Source organism: Athene cunicularia (genome assembly GCF_003259725.1).
Source record: "Athene cunicularia isolate RWA chromosome 4 unlocalized genomic scaffold, athCun1 chr4_part1, whole genome shotgun sequence".
NCBI lineage: Eukaryota > Metazoa > Chordata > Aves > Strigiformes > Strigidae > Athene > Athene cunicularia.
Window position 1 is genome coordinate 24,506,788 of NW_020799098.1, and position 23,056 is coordinate 24,529,843.

At 37.9% G+C, this 23,056-nt stretch overlaps 1 protein-coding gene across 4 annotated transcripts in view; it reads left to right on the forward strand.

Moving 5' to 3' along the window:
• The window catches only part of KLHL5 (kelch like family member 5), a 65,842-nt gene that overhangs the window by 34,797 nt on the left and 7,989 nt on the right, over window positions 1-23,056 (forward strand). For all 4 annotated transcript variants that reach the window (XM_026847028.1, XM_026847029.1, XM_026847026.1 and 1 more), the window contains 6 exons: window positions 4,677-4,813; window positions 5,235-5,431; window positions 12,882-13,094; window positions 18,291-18,477; window positions 20,423-20,647; window positions 20,934-21,096. In XM_026847028.1, coding sequence (XP_026702829.1) covers window positions 4,677-4,813; window positions 5,235-5,431; window positions 12,882-13,094; window positions 18,291-18,477; window positions 20,423-20,647; window positions 20,934-21,096 — 1,122 coding nt within the window. The remainder of the gene's footprint in view (window positions 1-4,676; window positions 4,814-5,234; window positions 5,432-12,881; window positions 13,095-18,290; window positions 18,478-20,422; window positions 20,648-20,933; window positions 21,097-23,056) is intronic.

Below are 23,056 nucleotides of genomic sequence, written 5' to 3' on the forward strand. Positions count from 1 at the left end.
GGGGGGCACGCGCAGGGGGGGTACTGTTAAGAGGCCTCTCAAATGTCAGTGTATACTGATTTTGTAGGCATTTTTAGTTGGGCCAATTATGGAAGAAATACTACTCTTAGCGTAAAAAGACTACAGACTCAGAATGCAAAACCCATAGCTTGCTTCAGTTTCTAAACTGAGGAAAGGCAGTATTTTGTAGCATCAGTAGTTCCCAGTGAACTCTTGATATGGATATGTTCATTTTAATGATTAATAAATAACGTAGAGTAATTCTCTTTATGTTAATATGAAGAGCCATGATGGCTCTATTTAACAAGGAGATTGTGAATATAAATGTAGTTTTTATAGTCATTGCACAGTTTTTCTTTTGAAAAATCATACTCGTTCCTTATCATTTTTAGAGCTTTTTTAGCAAATAGGTTAAATATGGATAGGGAAAGTCTTCTGTGGCTTCTTCAGTTATATGAAGGTATTAGCTGCTTCACATTGTATAATCTGTATGTAGAAATGCAGTTTAATTTCAGACAATCCAAAAAAAGGTTGAAAGAAAAATCAGTTGTTAGCTATTAGATTAACAGATCAATGAACAAGTGGATGCCAAATGACATGAGTAAAGTAGTAATTGATTTTTATTGACTAGTGGGAAGAACAGAACAAGAAAAGGCCAGTTGGCTGAAAGTCTGCCTTTGTTTTCTTTTATGCTAGCTCAGTGCCACCTTGATGCACTCTCACTGTATTTTTTAATCCCCTTTGTTTATTTGAAAGAACTTTTTTTCTAAATTGGTTGAATTAAGAGAAAAATGTGGATATCTGTTCTAAGGATTTTTGTTGTGAACATGCTTCTTGGCTAAAATTATTACAAAAATGTTATCAGTATAACTTACATTTTGGCATATTACTTGTATTAATCTATTCCCAGGCAGCACATCCTGTTTCAGCATATGCAAATCAGTCTCTGGAAAGCCCTTATCATTGTGAAGCATGTGTACCTTCTCATGAGTCCAAACAGAAGTTTGCAAAAGTAGTAAATTCTAACAATTTCTCTTGGAGGACTTCTAGACTGAAAATTATGGGGAGAAATTTGCTGATATCAACAAGCTGGTAGAAGGTGTTTGGAGACTCAGGTTATTATTTGACATTTCTTCAACAGTTGTTGCTAAGATATGTACAGTCCAGCCATTTTCTAAATAGTGCAGCTAACTAAACCAGTTGCACTGTTGGAGGGGAAAAAAAACACAACAAAACCAAACCCAAAGATTAGGTTTTATGTTCTGTTTCCCATTGCAGAGACTTTTTCATGCTCTGTTCTGTGTAGAAATTTAAGTCAGTATTGCCAGAGACTAATATTTGGAGTTGTTTGTTTTGACTGTTTTTAATTCTGACTTGAACCTGCAGAGATACTTAGGTTATTCACATCTGTCCATCTACACACTTTCCCTTCTGATGAGAACCCCCATTTTGTACACATTTTGTCATCTCATTCTAGCATCAAAAGCAGTTGCAAAAATGCTTACATGAATGTAGTCTCTAATTTCACTAAACTTGAGGCAGTATTTCCTCATTCACCTGCAGGTGCCGTTAAACCTGAGATTAAAATGCCTAGGAGTGATGCCTGGGTGCTACCTTGGCAGAATATTCTTTTTTCTCAGTGAGTCAGTCACAGAATAAATATCATATTCAAGAACAGTATGTTCTTTAAAAGAACAGAACTTTGTTTCTCATTATATCATTAAGACATTAAAATAAAAATAATTTTTTCCCCATACTCTCTTAACCCAACTCTGTTGCCTTAGCAAGTATAAGAAAAGGATTACCCTACTGTAGGCATGGTCAAATGGTCAACAGTCAGAAAATCAGCAAGAAAAAAGTAGTTGAAATTAGTCAACAATTTATTACTTCACAGTTAAATAACTAAGAGACAGTTCTTTGGAGTTCATGACTTTGTGTATATACCTGCCAATCCTCCCCATTAATACATGTTTAGACTTACTCCTAAGCACTGGTGCTCACCTTTTCAGTCAGTTTTACTCTGTTTTGAGGTTCCTGGCCTCTGTCATCTTAACAAGCCAATATCATGATTCAGTATGGAATAAACTGACATTTCATGAAGTATTAGATTCACTGAATATATGCAGATGGTCTGTTTATTGTATTTGCAGTAGGCTTGATTCTTGGGCTTGCTGTTTGTATAGCTCAGTACATGTGTAAGTGTATTTATATTGGAACTCCCTGTGAGCAAGGTAACAGTGAACTACTGCAGCACAACAATTGATCCAAACTATGAGGCTGTTTCTGGAGGTCTCTTGGGGAAGAAACCAACAGACCTCATGGTTATTGTAGGTTTCATAGAGCAGAACTATGGGTTGAATATTCCTGTTCCGCATGATTTCATTTCTCTTTCACCCTAGTCCTGTGAACAAATACTGAGACATTAAAACTGCACATTTTGTGGAGTGGTATTGTTACATGCACTCAGTGTTTTACTTTCAGTGTCCTGGTTCAACTAGGATAGGGTTAAGTTTCCCCAGCAGAGAGAGAGGGGGAAGGGATCTCCATCGGGGTTATTCATACCATGCTGATGTCAGGTCCAGGGGCGGAAACTTTCTTCTTTCCCTTCGTGGTGAAGGTGCGCCATGTGGATGCCCATGTACCCAAGAGTCGGGCCACTGATGAACATCGACACAACCAGCAGGCAGACCAAGCTGCTGAGATTAGAGTGGCTCAGGTGGACTTGGACTGGCAGCGCAAAGGTGAACTGTTCATAGCCCAGTGGGCCCACAAGACCTCGGGCCACCAAGGTAGAGATGCAACATACAGGTGGGCTCGAGATCGAGGGGTGGACCTCACCACTGACACCATTGCAGAAATCATCCACGGATGTGAGACGTGTGCTGCAATCAAACATGCCAAGTGTGTGAAGCCCCAGCGAAATGGAGAGCGATGGCTGAAATATAGATATGGAGAGGCCTGGCAGATCGACTACATCACACTGCCACAGACCCGCCACAGGAAGCGCCACGTGCTCACAATGGTAGAAGTAACCACAGGGTGGCTGGAAGCTTACCCAGTGCCCCATGCCACAGCCCGGAACGCCATCCTGGGCCTTGAGACCCAAGTCCTGTGGCGACACGGCACCCCAGAGAGAATTGAGTCAGACAATCTGACCCACTTCTGAAACAACCTCATAAATGCCTGGGCAGAAGAACACGGCATTGAGTGGGTCTACCATATCCCCTACCACGCACCAGCCTCTGGGAAGATCGAGCGCTACAATGGACTGTTAAAAACCACATTGAAAGCACTGGGAGGTGGGACCTTCAGACTGGGACATGCATCTAGCAAAGGCCACCTGGCTAGTCAACACAAGAGGATCTGCCAGTTGAGCTGGCCTGGCTCAGTCAAAACCTCCACGTGCTGTAGATGGGGATAAAGTCCCTGTGGTGCACGAGGAATATGTTGGGAAAAATGGTCTGGTTTAGTCCTGCGCCAGGCAAAGGTAAAGGCAAACCCATCCACGGGATTGCTTTTGCTCAGGGACCTGGGTGTACCTGGTGGGTGATGCTGGACAATGGAGAGTCCAATGCGTACCACAGGGGGACTTGATTCTGGGTGAGAACATGCCGTGAATTATGCTGTGCCTTTGTAAATTGTTGTTTTGTTATTGTTAACTGCTAAATGGCAGCTGGACATGACGCAGATGGTGTAGAATAAAGGGGTGGATTATGTCCTGGTTCAACTAGGATAGGGTTAAGTTTCCCCAGCAGAGAGAGAGGAGGAAGGGATCTCCATCGGGGTTATTCATACCATGCTGACGTCAGGTCCAGGGGCGGAAACTTTCTTCTTTCCCTCAGTGGCGTTTTTGGTGGCGGGAGGCACATGTCGGGTTTGTTCCCTGACCATTTGCGGTATTTCTTTGTATATCATTTGTCTTGCTTACTGTTATTGCTGTTTATTGTTGCTATCATTGCTACTGTTGTTGTTCAGATTGTTTATCACACTGTTGTATTAAATTTCTTCTTGTTTTAACCCGGGGTCTGTGCCTCACTGCCAGCCCGACCGGCTGAGGGTGGGGGAGGGGCAACGGCAATGTGGTCTCTGGTCCTGGCAGGACCTAAACCACCACATTCAGTAATCCAAAGAAATGTCTGTTGTGAACTAACGTGTTTACTTAGTATCTTAAAATACTCAGAGTTAGTTGTTAACAAAAGGGTAATTACATACCCACAAAAGAGATTACTCTGTACCATGTCCATGTATACTGTGCCTAGTTCTGTTGTTGGTATTAGTAAATGAATGTATATGTGTGCACCAAGAATAAAAGCATTTTAAAGCACTTTGAAAAGGACTAGTAAGTCGTTCTTTCTTAATTTCCACAAAATATATGTATTTCCAATTTATGTGGTTTTTGTAGGTTGTTTCTGTGTTGGCTATTAAAAGTCATTGAGCTTTGAAAGGGTAATTCATTTACTTCAGCAGCAAATGTAGATTTAGTAATACTGCTTCATTATTCATAGAAGGGAACTAACTAGAGCAGGGAGCAGTTTGTCAATTTTAAAATATTTTTCTCAAAACAGTGTTTCTACAAAGGGCAAGGTAATGAATCATAAATTAAAGAACATCATGTTGACTAAGATTTTTTGACTTTTCCTTTTTGCGTATCTCCTTTTTCTCCATGATATACTCAGATTGGTTCTCTCCTCTGTTTCGGACTACTTTGCGGCAATGTTCACTAATGACGTAAGGGAAGCAAGACAGGAAGAAATCAAGATGGAAGGTGTGGAGCCAAATGCACTGTGGGCTCTGGTTCAATATGCATATACAGGTAATTAGAATGAAAATGGGAATTTCATGTAATGAATTGTACTACTGTGAACATTCTATTCCAATACTAGTTTTCAAATGCTCTTTAGAAATTACTATTATTTAATTCCTTATAAATAAATAAAAAGAAATCATCATTGCCATTACCTGAGGCGACCTGGTAGGATATAGTTGCTCTGATAATACTATATTCAGTTAGTTAAAAATTATGTGAATATTTTAAATGTATCGTGACTGACAAAAAAAAAGAATTTTACTAGGATTCCCTTATATCATTATAGGTTTTAATTTTGAAAAGCTGGTTATCTGTTGCTGAGAATGATGTTTGCAAAGCCTTATATTCTGTCATATAATCTGTAAATAATTCTGTTGCCTCTCAGTTTTAGGGAAAACTAATGTGGTCTCCTTTTTAATGTTACTAGGTCGCCTTGAATTAAAAGAAGATAACATTGAGTGCCTGTTGTCTACAGCTTGCCTTCTTCAGCTCTCTCAGGTTGTAGAAGCATGCTGTAAATTTCTAATGAAGCAGCTTCACCCATCTAATTGCCTTGGAATCCGATCTTTCGCTGATGCACAGGGTTGCACTGACTTGCACAAGGTGGCTCACAATTATACTATGGTATGTTATTTTAAGTATCATTCGCTTTATTTAGTAAGGAAAATACAGAATGTTTTCCTGAATGAAATACGAATGTTTCTCCCCCAGAAAGCCTTGATCATTTTCCAAGCAAGAATACACATATGTTCCCATGATGAGAAATGACAAAATAACTATAAAGTTGCTGGTTTAGAGTTGGAAGGAAATAAGCAAGCATTAATGGTTCCCTGTAACAGTAATGGGATTGTGTGATATGCATTTAATAAAATAATTCAAAAACTTGTTCTTATTTCTGTCAATCAAAACCTACAAACATAACAGTGGGCAAGCTGATATCATCTAGTCCAAAATAACACATTATTAAGTGAACTATAGAATTCTTGTTTTGTAATGAGCTGGAGTAATCTGGTTCTAAGTTATACTTGGGATATGAATGTGGGCATTCATCAATATAGATTCTGCATTATCCTTAATTTCTTAGTAATGGGATGTCAGGATGGCATCAAACAGTTTAATCTTAGGTTAGGCAATATGTGACTAAATACAAATTTGCTAATGATATTTTCAGAGTTAATTTATAGAAAGACTGAGCTGCCAACTTAATTAAACTTCATCTTAATAGTCTTATTTTAATGTAAAATGTTATTCTTTTCCTTCTCACAAGTGCATTTTAGTAATGTTATCAGCAGAAGAAGGCAGAATTATCTCTGAGGCAAGTCAGTTCATCTGTTCTTTGCAGTTTTCTGAGGCATTTTTCTTTTCTTGATGAAATTTTGTCTGTGTAAGCTCTTGGGACCTGAATGAGGCCATGTAGATACTGCATAAGAGATGTGGGAATGAAGATAGTACTTCATCTGCTTCTGTAGCATGCATTGCATTGCTGTTAAGATATTGGCTTAGATCCAAGAGGAGTAATTTCTATCTTGTAATTAGTGTTAGAAATCTATGACCTTTCCTCATGCCACCTTAGCTTTTCCTGGTTTAAAAACTTTTTAAAAAATTATTTCTTCTTGGTTTGAAATAACTTCATTTACCGTGTATAACAGTTTTTTTTTTTTTTTTTTTTTTTTTTTAATATGATACAGTGTTCTTCTTCAGTGAGTGGATCTCTGATCTGTTTAAAGTCAGGTGCATGCTGAAATTTACCAAACAGGTCATTAAATAGCTTGCAGATTGTAACTTACATGTTTCTATTCTTGATCTTCATTATTGCTCAAACAAAAATAAGGAGACTGCAATGAAGTAGACAAGAGTAAAGATAAATGTAGCTTATGCCTTTGAGGAATATTAGAATTAATGTTGAGTGAGACAACGATACAAAAAGTATGCAAAAAGAGAACCTCCCTCCTCTGATGTATTTGCTATTTTTCAGAATAAACATGTATTTTAGTCTGTGCTATTGTCATGTCCCTCAAGTGGACTGCCAAGATCAGAACAGTAAAAAATGATAGACTAAAGCATCTTTAAAGTTGAATGCTAGGGATTATAGTCTTACTATTTTGACTGGCAATTCATGACTTGTGACGGAAAGGGGCTGTGAACTTTATAAAAGCCATTCTTTTATAGCACCTGTCTTTTTTCAGACCACATGAAAATAGTTGTATGCCTTTTGGCCATTGTTTACCTCAGTGACAATTGTTGCTTTTAAGGCTTCGATGTGGATGAAATTTAAATTAGGTGGATTTTAAAAAGCCATTTTCAAAACTAATTAGTTGTGCTAGATGGATTCTTCCCAAGGCCTCTTTTAATGTTGTTTAGTTCCAACAGAGACATGAAATTGAATTTTAGTAATAATGAGTAATAGAGAAGCAGCTTCTTTAGTTTGAAATGAATGTTGCTGTGGAAACTGCATAGAAATGTATAGTCCAATTGAATCTTCAATGAAAATAAATCCCCAAGTAATTTCATTTGTTTAAAAGCTGTTTGAAAAAAAGAAAATGCTCAACAGTAGTAAGTGATAGCCACTTGATGCTCTTTCCATTAAGAAGTATTAGAGCATAAGGGTTAAGTGCACCTGTAGTACCTGGAAATTCTGTTTGTTAAAACAATGAATTAATTTTATGCTGCAGTGGGCAGCATAGAACAATGGGGAATTACACTGAGTATAGTAAATAATTCTGGCTTTTCTGTATAATTTTGGTTCTCTTAAAGCACTTGAAGTAGGAGGTAATGAATAATATAAAATACTTACATTTTAATTTATATATGTTATTTTCTATGAGTTTTTCTTTTCATTTCACCGAAAAAAATACATGTAACTGTTTTCCTGCAATTAAAACAACTTCTCAGTTTTAAAGGGTTTTATGACACATGCTATAATTTGATAATCATCTTACCTGCCTCATTAAAATAATTCTTTACATGAAGACAAGAAATTCAGATTAAACAAGCATTTAGTTAAACTGAAGGACCAATCAGTGAGTTACTTCGGTGGGCCTATCTCTGTTAACAAACCTGATGTCTGAGTAATGTTCAATAGTGTCATCGGAAGGCACTAGCATGATTTTAGGCCATGATTTTAATTACATCATACAGTGTGATTAAAAAGAAGGATTTGAATGCTGCACTTAATATTAAAGATGTAGATGTATGTCATGCTAAAATGACTTAAGTGATGCATTACTTTATTGCTTACTGTGTTGACAGTTGATAAGTTGTTTTTTCAGAGGAAGATAATTTCTAGGGTTGTCAAAACAGGTCAGTTTTTGACATTGCAAACTAAAGCTTGAAAAACCTCAGAATGCATTAAGTGAAACATGAAATAAACTGATCAGTAATGGGTTTAATGCTGTCTAAAGAGCAAAGATTATCCTGTTGTAGTTTATATGTAGTATAGGGGTCATACAATTACAGATTTAGGAGTTTTATTAGGCTGACCAGTAGTGTATCTGTTCACTGTAATTCATAAAGCCTTTTTGCACAAAATGCCTTCAGTGCATTTTTCTTACTGTCTTCACAAAGTCAAAAGAAACACCCCTTTTGTCATCTTGTTTGTTTGAAACAGTCAAGTACCTTGAATGAAAACCAATAGCTCGTCTTCCATGAAACAATAAACCAAAGGGCAGTTAATATTTACAGATGAGGAAAAGCTAGCCTGTGTTATTTCCAGAACATGAAATACCTATGCTGAGTAATGAGGTGTTCTTAAGTAAGTGTCAGTAGCTTCTTCAGTAGACAGATTTTAATTACAACCAAAAAAGAAAAAGTACACATTATACATTACAGTGTCTGAGTCAATCCCTGTGTAGGTATAGCTTTGTAGTCTTTGTTGCTTAGCTTTCCATGCTTAAAGCAGAATGAAAAAACATTTTGGTTTTCATCAGAAGTCTTCAGAACTACGTGAGCAATGATAATGTTACAAGATTCAGATCAAGTTAATTTTGGAGTTTGCATGATTTCTGAGCAGAGCCAATGGCTGTTTATAAGAGGAAAAACTTAGGATAGAGTAAGAGATTGAGGCCAAGCATAGAAGCTAGGGATTTTGCAGAAGGATAGACATAGGACACTTGCTTTCTCCTGTAAGGCAGGATTTGGATAAATCACTGCAATGTGGAGTTTATGATCTGGGAGAAGGAATCAAAGAGGCATAATTTGTCTTTTTTCTTGCAACAGCCAGGACAGTTTGTTCTTTTGGTAGGGGGGAGCATGGAAAGGAGAGAAATTTCAGCGGTGTTTTGTCCACAAACAGCCAGACCCAAAGATTATGTTAGTGCCTAAAACAAGGATTTTATATTCTTGCACCTGAAATTTCAATCCAAAATACCCTGCTCAATAATCATCTGACTTGGAAAATACCCATTCACTTCCTTTCACCTGCAAAAATCCAAGATATTTCTGTCTTTCAAGTTTCCTAAGTTTTGCCTAGCACAACAGATCAGTACTACCTTGGCAAGGCTAAATAGGTTTTTGCGTGCTGCCCAGCCTGTTTTGGAATCCAGAAACTATGCAGAGAGGAGTCAAGCTACTATAATTGTACTCTAAACAAACCCTGGGTACACAGAAAGCATTAAGTTGATTTATTGCGTAACGCAGCAGTTAAGCTGACTACAAGTAAGGTAGCTTCTATCTGACATCTATCTGACTATTAATAGTTTACCAGAAGTTCAAATTGCTCAGTTCTTAGTGAATTCATACCTCAGTTGACCAGCAGACTGAAGCAGCCAGTAGACAAAATTACATTCCCTGTTTGTTTTCATTCAGATTCTGTGAGTCAAGCACCTCTTACTTTTCAATTGTCCAGGTTCAGAGTTTAAACAGAGCCCTCTGGTTATTGCTGCTTGTTGGGCCACAGCAGTGTACCGTCTTTCTCAGCCTTCAGGTGTTCTGATGCTCCCTGAGGTTCTCATCTCTCTGACACATTGTAGGGGAGACTAATCATCTCACTGGATCCCACTGTGGGGATTAAGTACCACTTAGAAATAAGCATCATGAGGTCTTATCTTTTATGTGCTCCTAATATTTTTTTGCTCTGTATCAAGTCCAAGACAGACCTGTGGTTAAGAATATCAGTATTATTCACTCTACAGTTGCTGAAGGGTGAATATAAGGTTATGATGTGAATGAGTAATGCACAGCATTGAGCACAGGTACTGCATTTAGCTAATACATAAACCTCATGCTACTCATTTGATAAAGTTTCCGAGCTCTTTGAGGAGCTAACTTTGGGGGTGGGGAACTTTTATTTTACTTTCAGGACCAGAAAGCAAGGGACTGAATCTGCAGACCGTTTGTTCTCTGAAATATCCTGTTCTTCCACAGAGAGTTCCCATAAGAAGAAGGAAAGAAAAGGCTAATGAGGAGGTTAAGAATGCTAGGAGATACACTGGCTCCTCCTTTTTGTCTTCAGAATCTCTGTCTGTAGAGGAAGAGGAACTGTCAGATTCTCATTATAAAAAAACCCAGACATAGGCCAAAAAGTGGCTGTATTCCCAGTGGAATGCTTTGATACTGTGCTCAAAAGGAGTCTCTGCTTTTAAAATAGAATGGGAGCAAGAGGAAGCTGAACTTGTTCCCATCAGAAAGCAATTGTCTGCAAGCAACAAGAAGGAAAATCAGGCTTTATACTTACAACAGCTGTTGAAGTGATGACATCCAATTGGAAAAAAGCTTTCCAAAGAGGATCCCTGACTGACTTATGCAAGATCAGCTTGTCGTTGCCTTCAGAGACAAAGGAAACTTTCCATGCAGGTGCTTTCCCCTTCCTCTTCCTGTGATCCGGATAGACAATATGGAAAGTTTAAGGTAGTAAATGTTAAAGTGTTGACTTTTTCTCTTTGTCAGTGCTCACTGCCTGTTTATTCAGAAAAACTAAAAGCACAGCTCCAGCTTGCATACTCTCTAGGACAGAGAATCAACAGAAAAACAGCAGCGGAAAAAATGAACTCAATGGAATCTGAATTTCTGTGAACTGCATGTTGAAACTGGAAATAATTTTGGTAGTTTTTCAGATTCAGTTTTACTCCCAAGCATTCGATATCAGAGTAAAATAAGCAACAGTGCTTGTGTAGTGCTGGTGAATATTGGTACAGTCCTTTCACTGTTTTTAATTCCTGTATTTGCTCATTTTCTTAACTTTCATTTTGTAATACAGAGTGTTAAACAAATTAAAGAGGAAAAGACAGTTCTATCTCCTTTCTAATCTACTACTACAGTTTTCACCTGGAAGTAGTATTTTTGTGTAACCGATTGGGTCCCTCTAGTAGGAAAGCTTTTCAGATGTTAAATGTAAAATTTTCATTTCCAAATTCTATCCAGGAAGACAGTTGTGTGCACAGATAACACTTGCAATTATTTTGCTAATTTTAACTCCAGAGTTACCTGCAGAGTCACTTCGATCTTTCCCCTTAGACATCTTGTAGCCATTTTATGTATATGTGGCTTTCATGTAGGGTGGACTGGTTTACTCCTTATTAGTTTTTTCCTCTTTGCTCAGCATTCTTGAATTAGTTAATATTTTTTGGAGTACTGAGGTATAACTTTTAAATTATTAGACTAAACAATAAAAAGGAAGAAATGTTACCTTTTTAACTTTGCTATCGTCCTTTGCATATGCAATGCCTAACTCTACTGTATGTTGCCATTTTATGTTAAATACCTGTTCTGCAGTGCAGGTCCTGCTTCTGCTCCCAAGTTTCTCCCTGGTTTGTTGACCTAAAAATCCTATGTTTTTTTTTCCCCAACGTGTATGTGTTTCTAATCCAGTTTTTTCACTAGTGTGCAATTCTTTCTTTTTAAATCATTAAACAAGACACTAAGTAAGGCTAATTTTGATATTAGGCCCAGTTAGACTTCCCTGTCTATGGATCTAATGCACTTTATCCTCCAGGTGTTTTGGAGGGACATGTGATGGCAGAGCAAAACCAGCATCCTGTTGGTTACCTATCTAGCGATCAACAGTGTGTTTTCTAAATTGATTGTCATACTGTTTCATTGTCTTGAAGTTACTCTTAGTTTGAAGTATGAGGTTAACTGGGTTTTGAGCTACCAAAATATAAGAACATGATGTGATTCTTTCATTTTACTTTGCTTCCTTCTAGAGGTGTATGGAGGAAAAGGACAGACATGATCTTAACCTTTTTCTGTTACATTCAGGTTTCTCACTGTAAGTTCACAGTGCTGGTTGTGTTTCTACATACTTTTCTGCTATTTCTGCCTAAGTTCATGAGAATCCTTACAGAATATTCTGCAAGTCCTAGTATTATGAAGTAATAGGATATCAGTGTTGGAAATGTTACATATTGTGACTTTCCTATTTTGAAATAAGGATTTGTTGCTGGAAATGACAGGATGAAAGTTAGAAAATTGAATCCTATCAAAGTAATTATTGTTAATAAAGCAGGGTGTGTACAATATTGTGGATTCTTTGTATGTTTTGCTCCCCAGTCAATCAGATCAGCTGTATAAAACCTACAAAATAAAATAAACTTAAAATAATCCATTTAAAATCAACAATAAAATTGTTAGTGTTGTTTATTTAATCTGAAAATTTAGTGCCATAGTATAATCTAGCAGTAATGAAAACAGTTAAATGTGCCCAGTATTTGTAGCATGTTCTGTTCTTTGCTTGACAGTTATAAATTATAAATACATCTTGCATTGTATTACACATTGTCAACAGGAATAAATTGCACCTTTTTTTTTAACTATACTTCAGAAAGTATTTCTTCAATTTACAGTGCCAAGATAGTAACCCCCACAACCTATTACTCGTTTCTGTCTGTACACTTCCCCCTCAGTTGTTTCAGCACATCTGTTTGTGGGACTGAATGATAGAATTGGGAAAATGATCCGGGGTCAAAATAACTCAGTACCTTTTTGTTTTACTTTTTTTCTAATCCTAGGTCAATTATCCAGTGGTATTTACTGGCACAACTGAGAGATGGTGTGAAAGGACGGAAAATAGGGGAAGATACAGTAGGAGTTCCATAAAATGTCACCTGTGTTTAAAAAAAAAAAACCTTTTCTTTTTCAGGAAAACTTCATGGAAGTAATTAGAAACCAAGAATTTCTATTATTGCCAGCCACTGAAATTGCAAAGCTTTTAGCAAGTGATGACATGAATATTCCTAATGAAGAAACTATACTGAATGCACTACTTACATGGGTTCGACATGATTTGGAACAGAGAAGGAAAGATCTCAGTAAACTCCTGGCTTACATTAGACTGCCTCTGCTTGCTCCACAAGTAAAGTGTTAATTCCTCTATAACTTATACCATGGTTACAGTGAGCATAACGTCTATAGCATTGATATATTGATAGTGACAAATCATAAAAGCTTTCAGGATTTTTAATGATTTGGATTTTTAGAGCTGCATATAAGGGCTTAGCATGTTGTATAGGCATGATAGTTGGTGTGTGTTTGTGAAGTGCAGCATATTCTGTTCCTAACCTGAGATCAGTTGGGACACAAAAAGGGGTGGAGCTGCTAGGAAAAAATAATTTATGTTGCCTAGAAAAAATGCTTATCAAGGATATGTTTGTCACTAGAAGGTGTGTCCTTTTTAAATTTCTTCTTTATGGAACTTGCAGAGTTTATTTGGGTCATTACATTTCCTTCATATAATCATAGCTATCCTTGAGATTTTGGAAATACAATTTCAATAAATTATTTGGATTGATTTTTCTTCTCTTAACTTTTGATAAACCATTTTTGGGTACTTTTTGTTCTTCCTGATCAATACTTTTTCTCCTTCTTGAACATTTACACATGATGCTGAAGAAGACTTGAGCTGAGTTTAAATAGTTGTGAATTACAATTTTCCTAATCCTGTAAGAATGACTACTCTTGTTAGTGTCATGTGTATCACTGTTATCTGATAACATGTGTGTAAACTAGGTTTTATTTTTTTTCTTCTCTTGTGCTAGATAACAAATACAGCCTGAATAATAAGTAGAATTCATTAACACAACAAAAACTGAATTTGATTCATTCATAGCAATAAATCACATATACAACATTATGCGTATTACCTGGTATCCTCTTGCTGGATAGTAAGATTTACTAGCAAGCATTTTAGTTTTAATATTTCCATACTGATTATTATATATGCTATGGCAGGATTTTCTCAGTTGTGGCCTTGACTTTGTAATTCACTGTTTCTAGAAACATAATACAGTGTAAGCCAGTTGACCTGGAGGAAATCATTCTTTTGTTGAGCATTTAATTAATTGATAACTAAATAACCACTGATATATTCCTTTTACTTAATTAACTGTAATTGAAACATCTTTAGAAATTGAAAGTACAGAATTTATCCAAGAAATATGTACTGAAAATCAAATTATGTCCACTCAGTAACTGACTAGGAAAATTGCAGAATGAAACACAAAAGCAATCATATTTCACTTACTATTATATTTAATTTTTCATGTCTTCTCCAAATATATACTTATATTTCTAATACAATATTTTTCTGTTGCCTTTTTATTTATTACTTTAACAAATTAAAGTGTTAAAGCTGTGGTTTTAATATTGCAGCAATTAGTGCATTGAATAAATCAGTTTGAAGTGCCCAAAAGAGTCTCAACGTTTTCAGAATCATGTTTTGCTTCATGATCACAGGACTTAAGGCAATCTGACAGCAAACATAACATAATGAAAAGGTTTCCAATTTTACAATTGAAGGGTTAAAGCTATTTGAAAGAAATGAAATTTTTAAAATTGAACAACTTGCTGAAATCAGTAACACTGCAAGCAGAGATGCAAAGAATATTAGATTCATACACTAAAAAAATCCAACTTTAGGAAGTACTGTAAAACTGTACTACTGGAAACAATTGTCATGAGTTGTCAGTTTTATTGGTTGTGGTTTTATTCATCTCTTTCTTTGTACATGGCATTCTGGCATCTCTTTGGTTAATGCAAACAGTGTCCTAAATATTTGTAAGTCTCTTTTTGCTCTTACAAAGGCTAAATATGAATATTTGTCAGCTTCTTGAGCTGTAAGATGGCAAGTATTCCATCTCTGATAAATTAATGAAAAAGATGATTAAACAATTTCTGAGTTACAAGATGGTTCTGCTTCCTTTTAGACAGAAATTCTTAGTACATAAGTATCTGCGCTACCTGTTTCTTCATCAGGTTTCCAAAGACTGTAATTTCATGCTAACATATAATTTGTAACTGCTCAGTTATAAATAGTTTTAGTACAAGGAGATATGTAAATAATGAAACTTGGAAAAAGTCGGCTTTCATTTAAGTAAGGCCATTCCAAGTTCTTTGAGTGAAGAATATTTACAGAAAACTGTAATACAATAGGCTTACTTTCAAGAGCCTGCAGGCTTTTTGGGTACTAAAACAATCTTAGAATGCATTTCTTTCTAACTGAGATGAAGTTGCTTTCACAGATTGAAAGTCTATGCTATGCAAAAACTTCTTTATAGGTTGAGTGGGTTAGAAACTCAAGAAAATGTAGGTTGCATCTTGTTGAAAACATATATGCACACATGGTGTTTCTTTAAATATTAAATGCTGTTCGTCTATCAGAAAACTATATTGGAGGTAAGAATTGGTCATGTTGTGTACAAGCCTTAATTTTCATGTATGCAACTATGAGACAGTCCAATTTAGGACAGTAGTAATTGATTTTTTAAAAAAAAATCAACATGCAATTTTATAGTATTGCATGCTGACAGTTAAAAGACAGCTTTTAGTTTCCTATTTTATAATCAGAATGTCCCTGTGAAGTGGTAAATGGTGCTTTGGGTCAAGAGAAGAAACAATGGGAAGTACTGAAAGTAAAGAATTAAAATTAGGTTCCTTCCTGCTAATTCATGTGAGAATGTTTTGATTTACTATTTTAAATAGAATCAGAACATTAGCCAGTTAAAGAAATACTGAAAAACTCAAGCTCAGTCTTCTCAAAAGTTGATGGCAAAAGGCTTTGAAAGGTTTTTTTTATTATATGTGTATGTTGATTATGTTTTCTGTCATAGTTTCTGTTGACTTGCCTGATACAGAGATGTTCAGACTTAGCAGTCTGTACTTACCTGTATCTCTTCTCGAACCATGAATGTCATGTTTGCCACTTTGCAGTTCTAAGGCAGCTTTAATCCAGGGATATGCACATCATATTATGGACAGCTATTTCGTAACAAGGCCCTTTAGTACTCCTGATTGCTAATTTCACAGCAATTTTATTCCTGTTATCTGTTGGCTGTCAACAGCTTAACAATGGCATCTCATTCTGCTTTGTGGACTCATATTTCTAATATTCACAAAGTGTTTGGATTTTGCAATGGCAGTTTAGAGGCATTTGCCTTTTCCTTATTGTTCTGACAACTGCCCAAGTCCCAGTGGAGCACTTCACTTGCTTTTTTTCTCTGTTACTCAGGCCATGTCTTGCAGCTCAGAAAAATGCCTGTTGTCTAGACTTCTAATAATGACAGTTGGGACAATCAACCTGCTAATATATTTTTCCTGCAGTCTGACAAACAGAATATGAAAGACTCCAGAATCATTAAACTTAATAACTTTTATTAGTAGTCTTTATTTAATTTAATTCTATTTGTCAAATTTAAAATTTAACACTTGTCAAATTTGCTTGTATCCTTGATCTTAAAATTTTTAACAAAGGCTTGTATTAATTGATATACCATGATCCAGGTCACTGTCAGGGTGAGTAATAGACCATATATTAAAAAATTCAGCCTGTGCCTGAAGTGGCTTCTACCTCTGGACTGGGTGGATTTAGGAGCAAGAGCATGAGGTTAAACTGACTTACATACTTGGAGCTTGATTCCATTTCCTTAAACATACCTGTAGTGGCACTGGAATTTGAGATTTTGTTTTCTTCCTTTGGACCATTAAGCTTAAATCATCCGTTAAGATCAGATGGCTGCCTTTTTTTTTTTTTTTAGCTTGAAATGTTTTGGTTTTTACCTGTTTTTCTCTACCCTAGTCTTTTTTTTATATGACCATTTTGAAAATGTGTAATTCTAATCAGACAGTGGAAGGCTTTGGATGAAATCATGATCATGGAGCAAGATCATGAAACAGATCCTAATGCAAACCATTCTAGGGCATCTGGGAAAATAAGGAGGTGATTGGTGACAGCCAGCATGGCTTCACTAAGGGCAAATCGTGCCTGATTAATTTCATGACCTTCTACAATGGTGTTACAGCGATGATAGATAAGGGAAGAGCAACTGATGTCAACTACCTGGACTTGTGCATTTGACACTGTTCCACACAACATCCTTGTCTCTAAATTGGAGAGACATGGATTTGACAGGTGGACCACTCAGTGGATAAGGAATTGGCTGGATGGTTGCACTCAGAGAGTTGCAGTCAATGGGTTGATGTCCAAGTGGAGAGCAGTGACAGGTGGTGTTCCTCAGAGGTCAATATTGTGACTGGCACTGTTTAACATCTTTATTGGTGACATGGACTGTGGGATTGAGTGAACCCTCAGCAAGTTTGCCGATGACACCAACCTGTGTGGTGCAGTCGACATGCTGGAAGGAAGGGATGTCATCCAGAGGGACCTGGACAGGCTGGAGAGGTGGGCCTATGCGAACCTCATGAAGTTCAACAAGGCAGGCCAAGTGAAAAGTCCTGCACATGGGTCCAGGCAATCCCAGGCACAAATACAGGCTGGGTGATGCGTAGATTTAGAGCAGCCCTGCAGAGAAGGACTTAGAGCTATTAGTGGATGGAAAACTGACTATAAGCCATCAGTGTGTGCTCACAGCCCAGGCGTCCAACTGCATCCTGGGCTGCGTCAAGAGAAGTGTGACCAGCAGGTGAAGTGATTCTGCCCCTCTGCTCTGCTCTCATGAGACCCTACCTGCAGCACTGTGTCCAGCTCTGGGCCCCCAACATAAGAAGGACATGGACCTGCTCGAGTGAGTCCAGAGGAGGCCACAAAGATGATCAGGGGGCTGGAAAACCTCTTCTGTGAAGACAGGCTGAGAGAGTTGGGGTTGTTCCGCCTGGAGAAGAGAAGGCTCTGGAAAGACCTTATGGCAGCCTTCCAGTACCTAAAGGGGCCCTACAGGAAACATGGGGAGGGACTCTTTATCAGGGAGTGTAGTGATAGGACAAGAGGTAATGGCTTTAAACTGAAAGAGGATCGATTTAGATATGTAAGGAAGAAATTCTTCACTGTGAGGGTGGTGACACACTGGCACAGGTTGCCCAGAGAAGCTGTGGCTGCCCCCTCCCTGGCAGTGTTCAAGGTCAGGTTGGACGGGGCTTTGGGCAATCTAGTCTGGTGGAAGGTGTCCCTGCCCATGGCAGGGGACTTGGAACTCGATGGTCTTTAAGGTCCCTTCCAAACCAAACCATTCCATGATTCTATGAAAATATTTTCTTTTAATCTTGTTTTTATTCTCTATTTGTTTTATAGCCATACATCTTGATTTTCTTTTTTTCACAGTTTCTGGCAGATATGGAAAATAATGCACTCTTTAGGGATGACATTGAATGTCAAAAACTCATTATGGAAGCAATGAAGTACCATCTGTTGCCAGAAAGACGACCTATGTTGCAAAGTCCTCGCACCAAACCTAGAAAATCTACAGTGGGCGTGTTGTTTGCAGTTGGAGGAATGGATGCAACAAAAGGTATTGGCTTATATAATAGTTAGCTAATGAGCTATTCTGACTCTTTTAAAAATAAATGTTTGATAGATGTTTTTACAAGATGTTAATTCTAGAATTCAAAGATCCTGCAGTATAGAACATAAAAAAATCTACACTGTTTATTAGGTTAAAAAAACCCTATGTAGCTTTGATACTGTAAACATTCTGGAAGCTAGAGTTACAACTGATTTGGAATTATCAAGGGAATATCTGATTCCTGATTAGTGAAATGTTGAAGGTAGTGAAAACAAACCTTTATTTACTTGAGTGGAAAGTAATTTGGGAAAGGAAGAAGATGACAGAAAGGGCACAAAGATGACCTGCACATGTGTTAAAAAAAAAAAATAAAATACACTTTTTGACTAATTGTTAAATAGTTCTGTCAGAGCTAATTGGATTTTCATTTTTTTTGTAGACACTTCCATACTGTTTAATGGTAGTTAGAACGAATCTGGAAAGTTAGAAAAGTTACAGCAGAGAGTTTTCTTACATTTGTTGTTTTAAAGTTAGCACTTTCAGTACTTGGTTTGAGCATAGAGGGCAACTGAGCACTATGCAGCTGCTCACTCACCCCTTACCCCTCAGGAATGGGAAGGAGAAATAAAGCAAAAGGAATCGAGATAAGGACGGGGAGGGATGACTCACCCATTAGAGTCACAGGTAAAAGACAGACTCATTAGGGGAAGAAAAAGAACATCAGATTAATTCAAACACTAACAACATCGCCACTTAACAGAGTAGGACAGTGAGATTTAGAATATTTCTAAATTACCACATCTTAAAAACACCTTCCCCCCACCCTTCCCTTCTTCCCAGGCTCAGCTTTGCTCCTGATTTCTTTCCCTTCTCCCCCACAGCAGCACAGGGGGGCAGGGAATGGGGGATGCAGTCAGTCCCTCACATGTTATTTCTAACACTCCTTCCTCCCCAGGGAGGACTCCTCACACCCCTTCCTGCTACAGCATGGGGTCCCTCTCATGGGAGACAGTTCTCCAGGAGATTTCTCCAACATGAGTCCTTCCCACAGGATGCAGCTCTTCCTGAGCTGCTCTGGTGTGGGCCCTTCCCACATGTTGCAGTCCTTCCAGTGCTGAACTACAACAGCAGGGATGTCCCACAGAGTCCCAGTCTCCTTCGGGCACAGCCACCTGCTCCGGCATGGGGTCCTCCATGGGCTGCAGGGTGACTGCATCTGCTCCGCTGGTGACCTCCATGGGCTGCAGGGTGACTGCATCTGCTCCACTGGTGACCTCCATGGGCTGCAGGGGCACAGCCTGCCCTCTGGCCACGGGCTGCAGGGGGGAGGCTCTGCTCTGGCAAAGCTCCCCCCCTTCCTCCTCCTTTCTTCCACTGACTGGTGTTTGCATAGGTGTCCTCCTCACAACTCCTCCTCCCAGGTTCCCCTTCTTAAAGATACTATTAGAGGCATGGCCACCATCGCTAATTGGCTCAGCCTTGTCCAGAGGTGGGTCCAACTTGGAGCTGAGGGAGCTTTGAGAAGCTTCTCACAGGGGGCCACTGCTATCGCCCCCTCCCCTGCTACAAAAAAAACCCACCACACACACAAACCCAACACAGTACTTCATGTCACGTAGCTTCAGATTTTTTTCTAATATTACAAAAGAGTTGATTTCAATATATAATTGCATTTCACAAGGGTTGTTTTATATTCCTAACATTTGTATTTCTAAAGGCTTGATTCTGCAGAGCAGTTAGATATCCTGCTTTTTGTCTTGAAAAGCACTGAGAAGGTCCTCCATTTATAACGGTACATTTAATTCCTGACAAAGTCAAAAAAGACACTTTGTATACAGAAAAATAAGAAAATGCTGCAGGACATGATGCTGTCCTGTGGGAGCAGCATATTGCTGAAATAAAAACTATGCTGATTATTTTTTTTATATAACTTGCATATGTTGTCATTCAGGAGCTACAAGCATTGAAAAGTATGAACTTCGTACCAACATGTGGACTCCTGTTGCAAACATGAATGGACGAAGATTGCAGTTTGGAGTTGCAGTGTTGGATGATAAATTGTATGTTGTTGGTGGCAGAGATGGACTGAAAACATTGAATACTGTGGAGTGCTACAACCCTAGAACAAAAACTTGGAGTGTAATGCCACCTATGTCTACTCATCGTCATGGTCTTGGTATGTAGAGTTCTGTAAAGGCTGAACGCGTATTTCTAAAAGGTTATCTGGTTTAAGATTGGTTAAAAAACATTAAGTTCAGGAGGGGTGGAAACTTTGTTTTAATGCCAACTGCTTAATGAACATCTTTTCTCCTTCAGATTATATCCAGCACTGGCTACCAAAAGGAAATTTCTTTTTATTTGTTTTTTAAGTATTTTGTGATGCACACTGGACTGTCACTAGGAAAATGTTATTTTCTTTCTTCTTATCCAGAATTGATAGTTTTTCATATCTGCTTTTGTAGGAGTAGCTGTATTGGAAGGTCCCATGTATGCTGTAGGAGGACATGATGGCTGGAGCTACCTGAATACAGTAGAAAGATGGGATCCACAGGCTCGTCAGTGGAACTTTGTAGCTAGCATGTCAACTCCAAGGAGCACTGTTGGTGTAGCAATATTAAATGGAAAGTATGTGAAAGCAACTTCTGTTTTCTATCTCATTATTTTAATGTAATTACAGGACCCTCCTAATTTACTCTTTATTTCTCTTGACAGATACCTGTTGATAGCTTTAAGAACCAAGTTTTTTCACTCACAGAAAATATACTGGTTTGGGTCAAGCAAGTTTCCCCACAGCATCACAGGGATCCTCAGTACCATTTGAGACACCATTTCTGTGGGCTTATAAATAGTTAGCATTTCCTTAATACAGAAAGAAGCAAATAGTTATTCTCCTTCACTGAGTCTCCAGTGATGGCTTCGTACTGTGATAGTTTGAACAATCAACTTCCAAAATTACTATAAGGTCTTGGAGGGAATACTCATACTGCATTAACTCAGAACAGTAAGGTCTGGCAGGTTGAATCTAATCTGGAGTAGTATCTGAAATTTCTAAAGCTGTTTTTCCATGAAAATATACCTAATTCCCAATACAAAGCATATTCAGACAAGTAGGTCATTTTGTGTTGCGGTCACAGGAAATGGCTGGAAGTGACTTCAAGGAGTTCCCTAATCCATTCTGCTACCCCAAAGCTGAATCAGTTATAGCTATAACACTCATAGCCAGTGTGATCTTGTTCTTAACCTTTAGTGGTAAAGTTTCTGTAGCTTCCCTAAACAATCTGCTTAATTATTAATACATCTGTGAATTCAGTTTTCCTCATGTCTAGTCTTAAATACCTTTTGCTGATTTATATTATTATTGTTTGTACTATCCAAAGTGAACATGGAAAATGCATCTTTTCTTTCCTATTTGCAACAACCTTTTGTATTTAAAGACACATATACCCTCAGTATTCTGTCATCAGAACTGAATAACTCCAGCTCCTTCAGTCTTTATTTGTAGGCCATGATTCCTAGACTTTGGGTAATTTTCATTGTTTTCCTTTGGATTAAGTGTAATTGTTCTATATCATCCCAAAATACAAGTGGTACTTGAATCAAGCTATTATAAAACTAGAGATCAGTTGGAATCACAGAATCATAGAATAATTTGGATTGGAAGGGACATCTCATCCAACACCAACTCAAAGCAGGGCCAACCTTAAAGTTGGATCTAGTTTCAAAGTTAACTGAAATAGCTCAGGTCATATCTGAGTTTTTAATATCTTCAATTATGGAGATTCAACAGACTCTCTGGGCAATCTGTTCCAATGTTTGATCACCATTGTACTGAACATTTTTCTTCTAATATCTGATTGAAATTTCCCATGTTTGAACTTGTCTCTTTTTCTTCCTCCTTTCACTGCATACCTCTGAGAATGGTCGGTCTTCCATTAGGTGGCTGAAGACAGCAGTAAGATGCCTCCTTAGCGGTCTCAAAAATTCTTAAGACTGCATAGAGGCAGCTTTCTCCACCTCTCCTCATATGTCATGTGTTCTAGCTCCCTCATCATCTTAGTGACCATCAGCTGGACTTGCTCTAGTATGGCAAGGTCTTCCTTGTACTGAGAGCCCAAAGCTGGGCACAGTATCCAGAAACAGTTTTATATGTACCAAATAAAAAGGATCAGGTTCATTACCTCAAGGATATACTGCTGACTTGTTGTCTGCCAGAACTTCCTAGTCTGTTTTTGCTAAGATGTCTCCTCTACTGTCAGCTCCCAGCCTGTACTATTGCATGGGAATATGCCATTCCAGGTACAGGACTTTTCATTTGCCTTTGCTGAACTTCATGACACAATAGTCAGACCAATTTTCCAGCTTGTCTGGGTCTTTCTGAATAGTAACCAAGCCCTCCAGCGGATCAGCAATTCCCCTTAATTTGATATTATCAGTAAACTTCCTAAGGGTGATTTCCATTACATCTTTCAGATAATTAATGAGGACACCAGCAGTATCAGCCACAGTATCAACCTGGGAGGAACACTACTAGTAACCAGCCGCCAGCTGGACTTCATACTGCTGATCACAGTAGTATGCTTTGAAC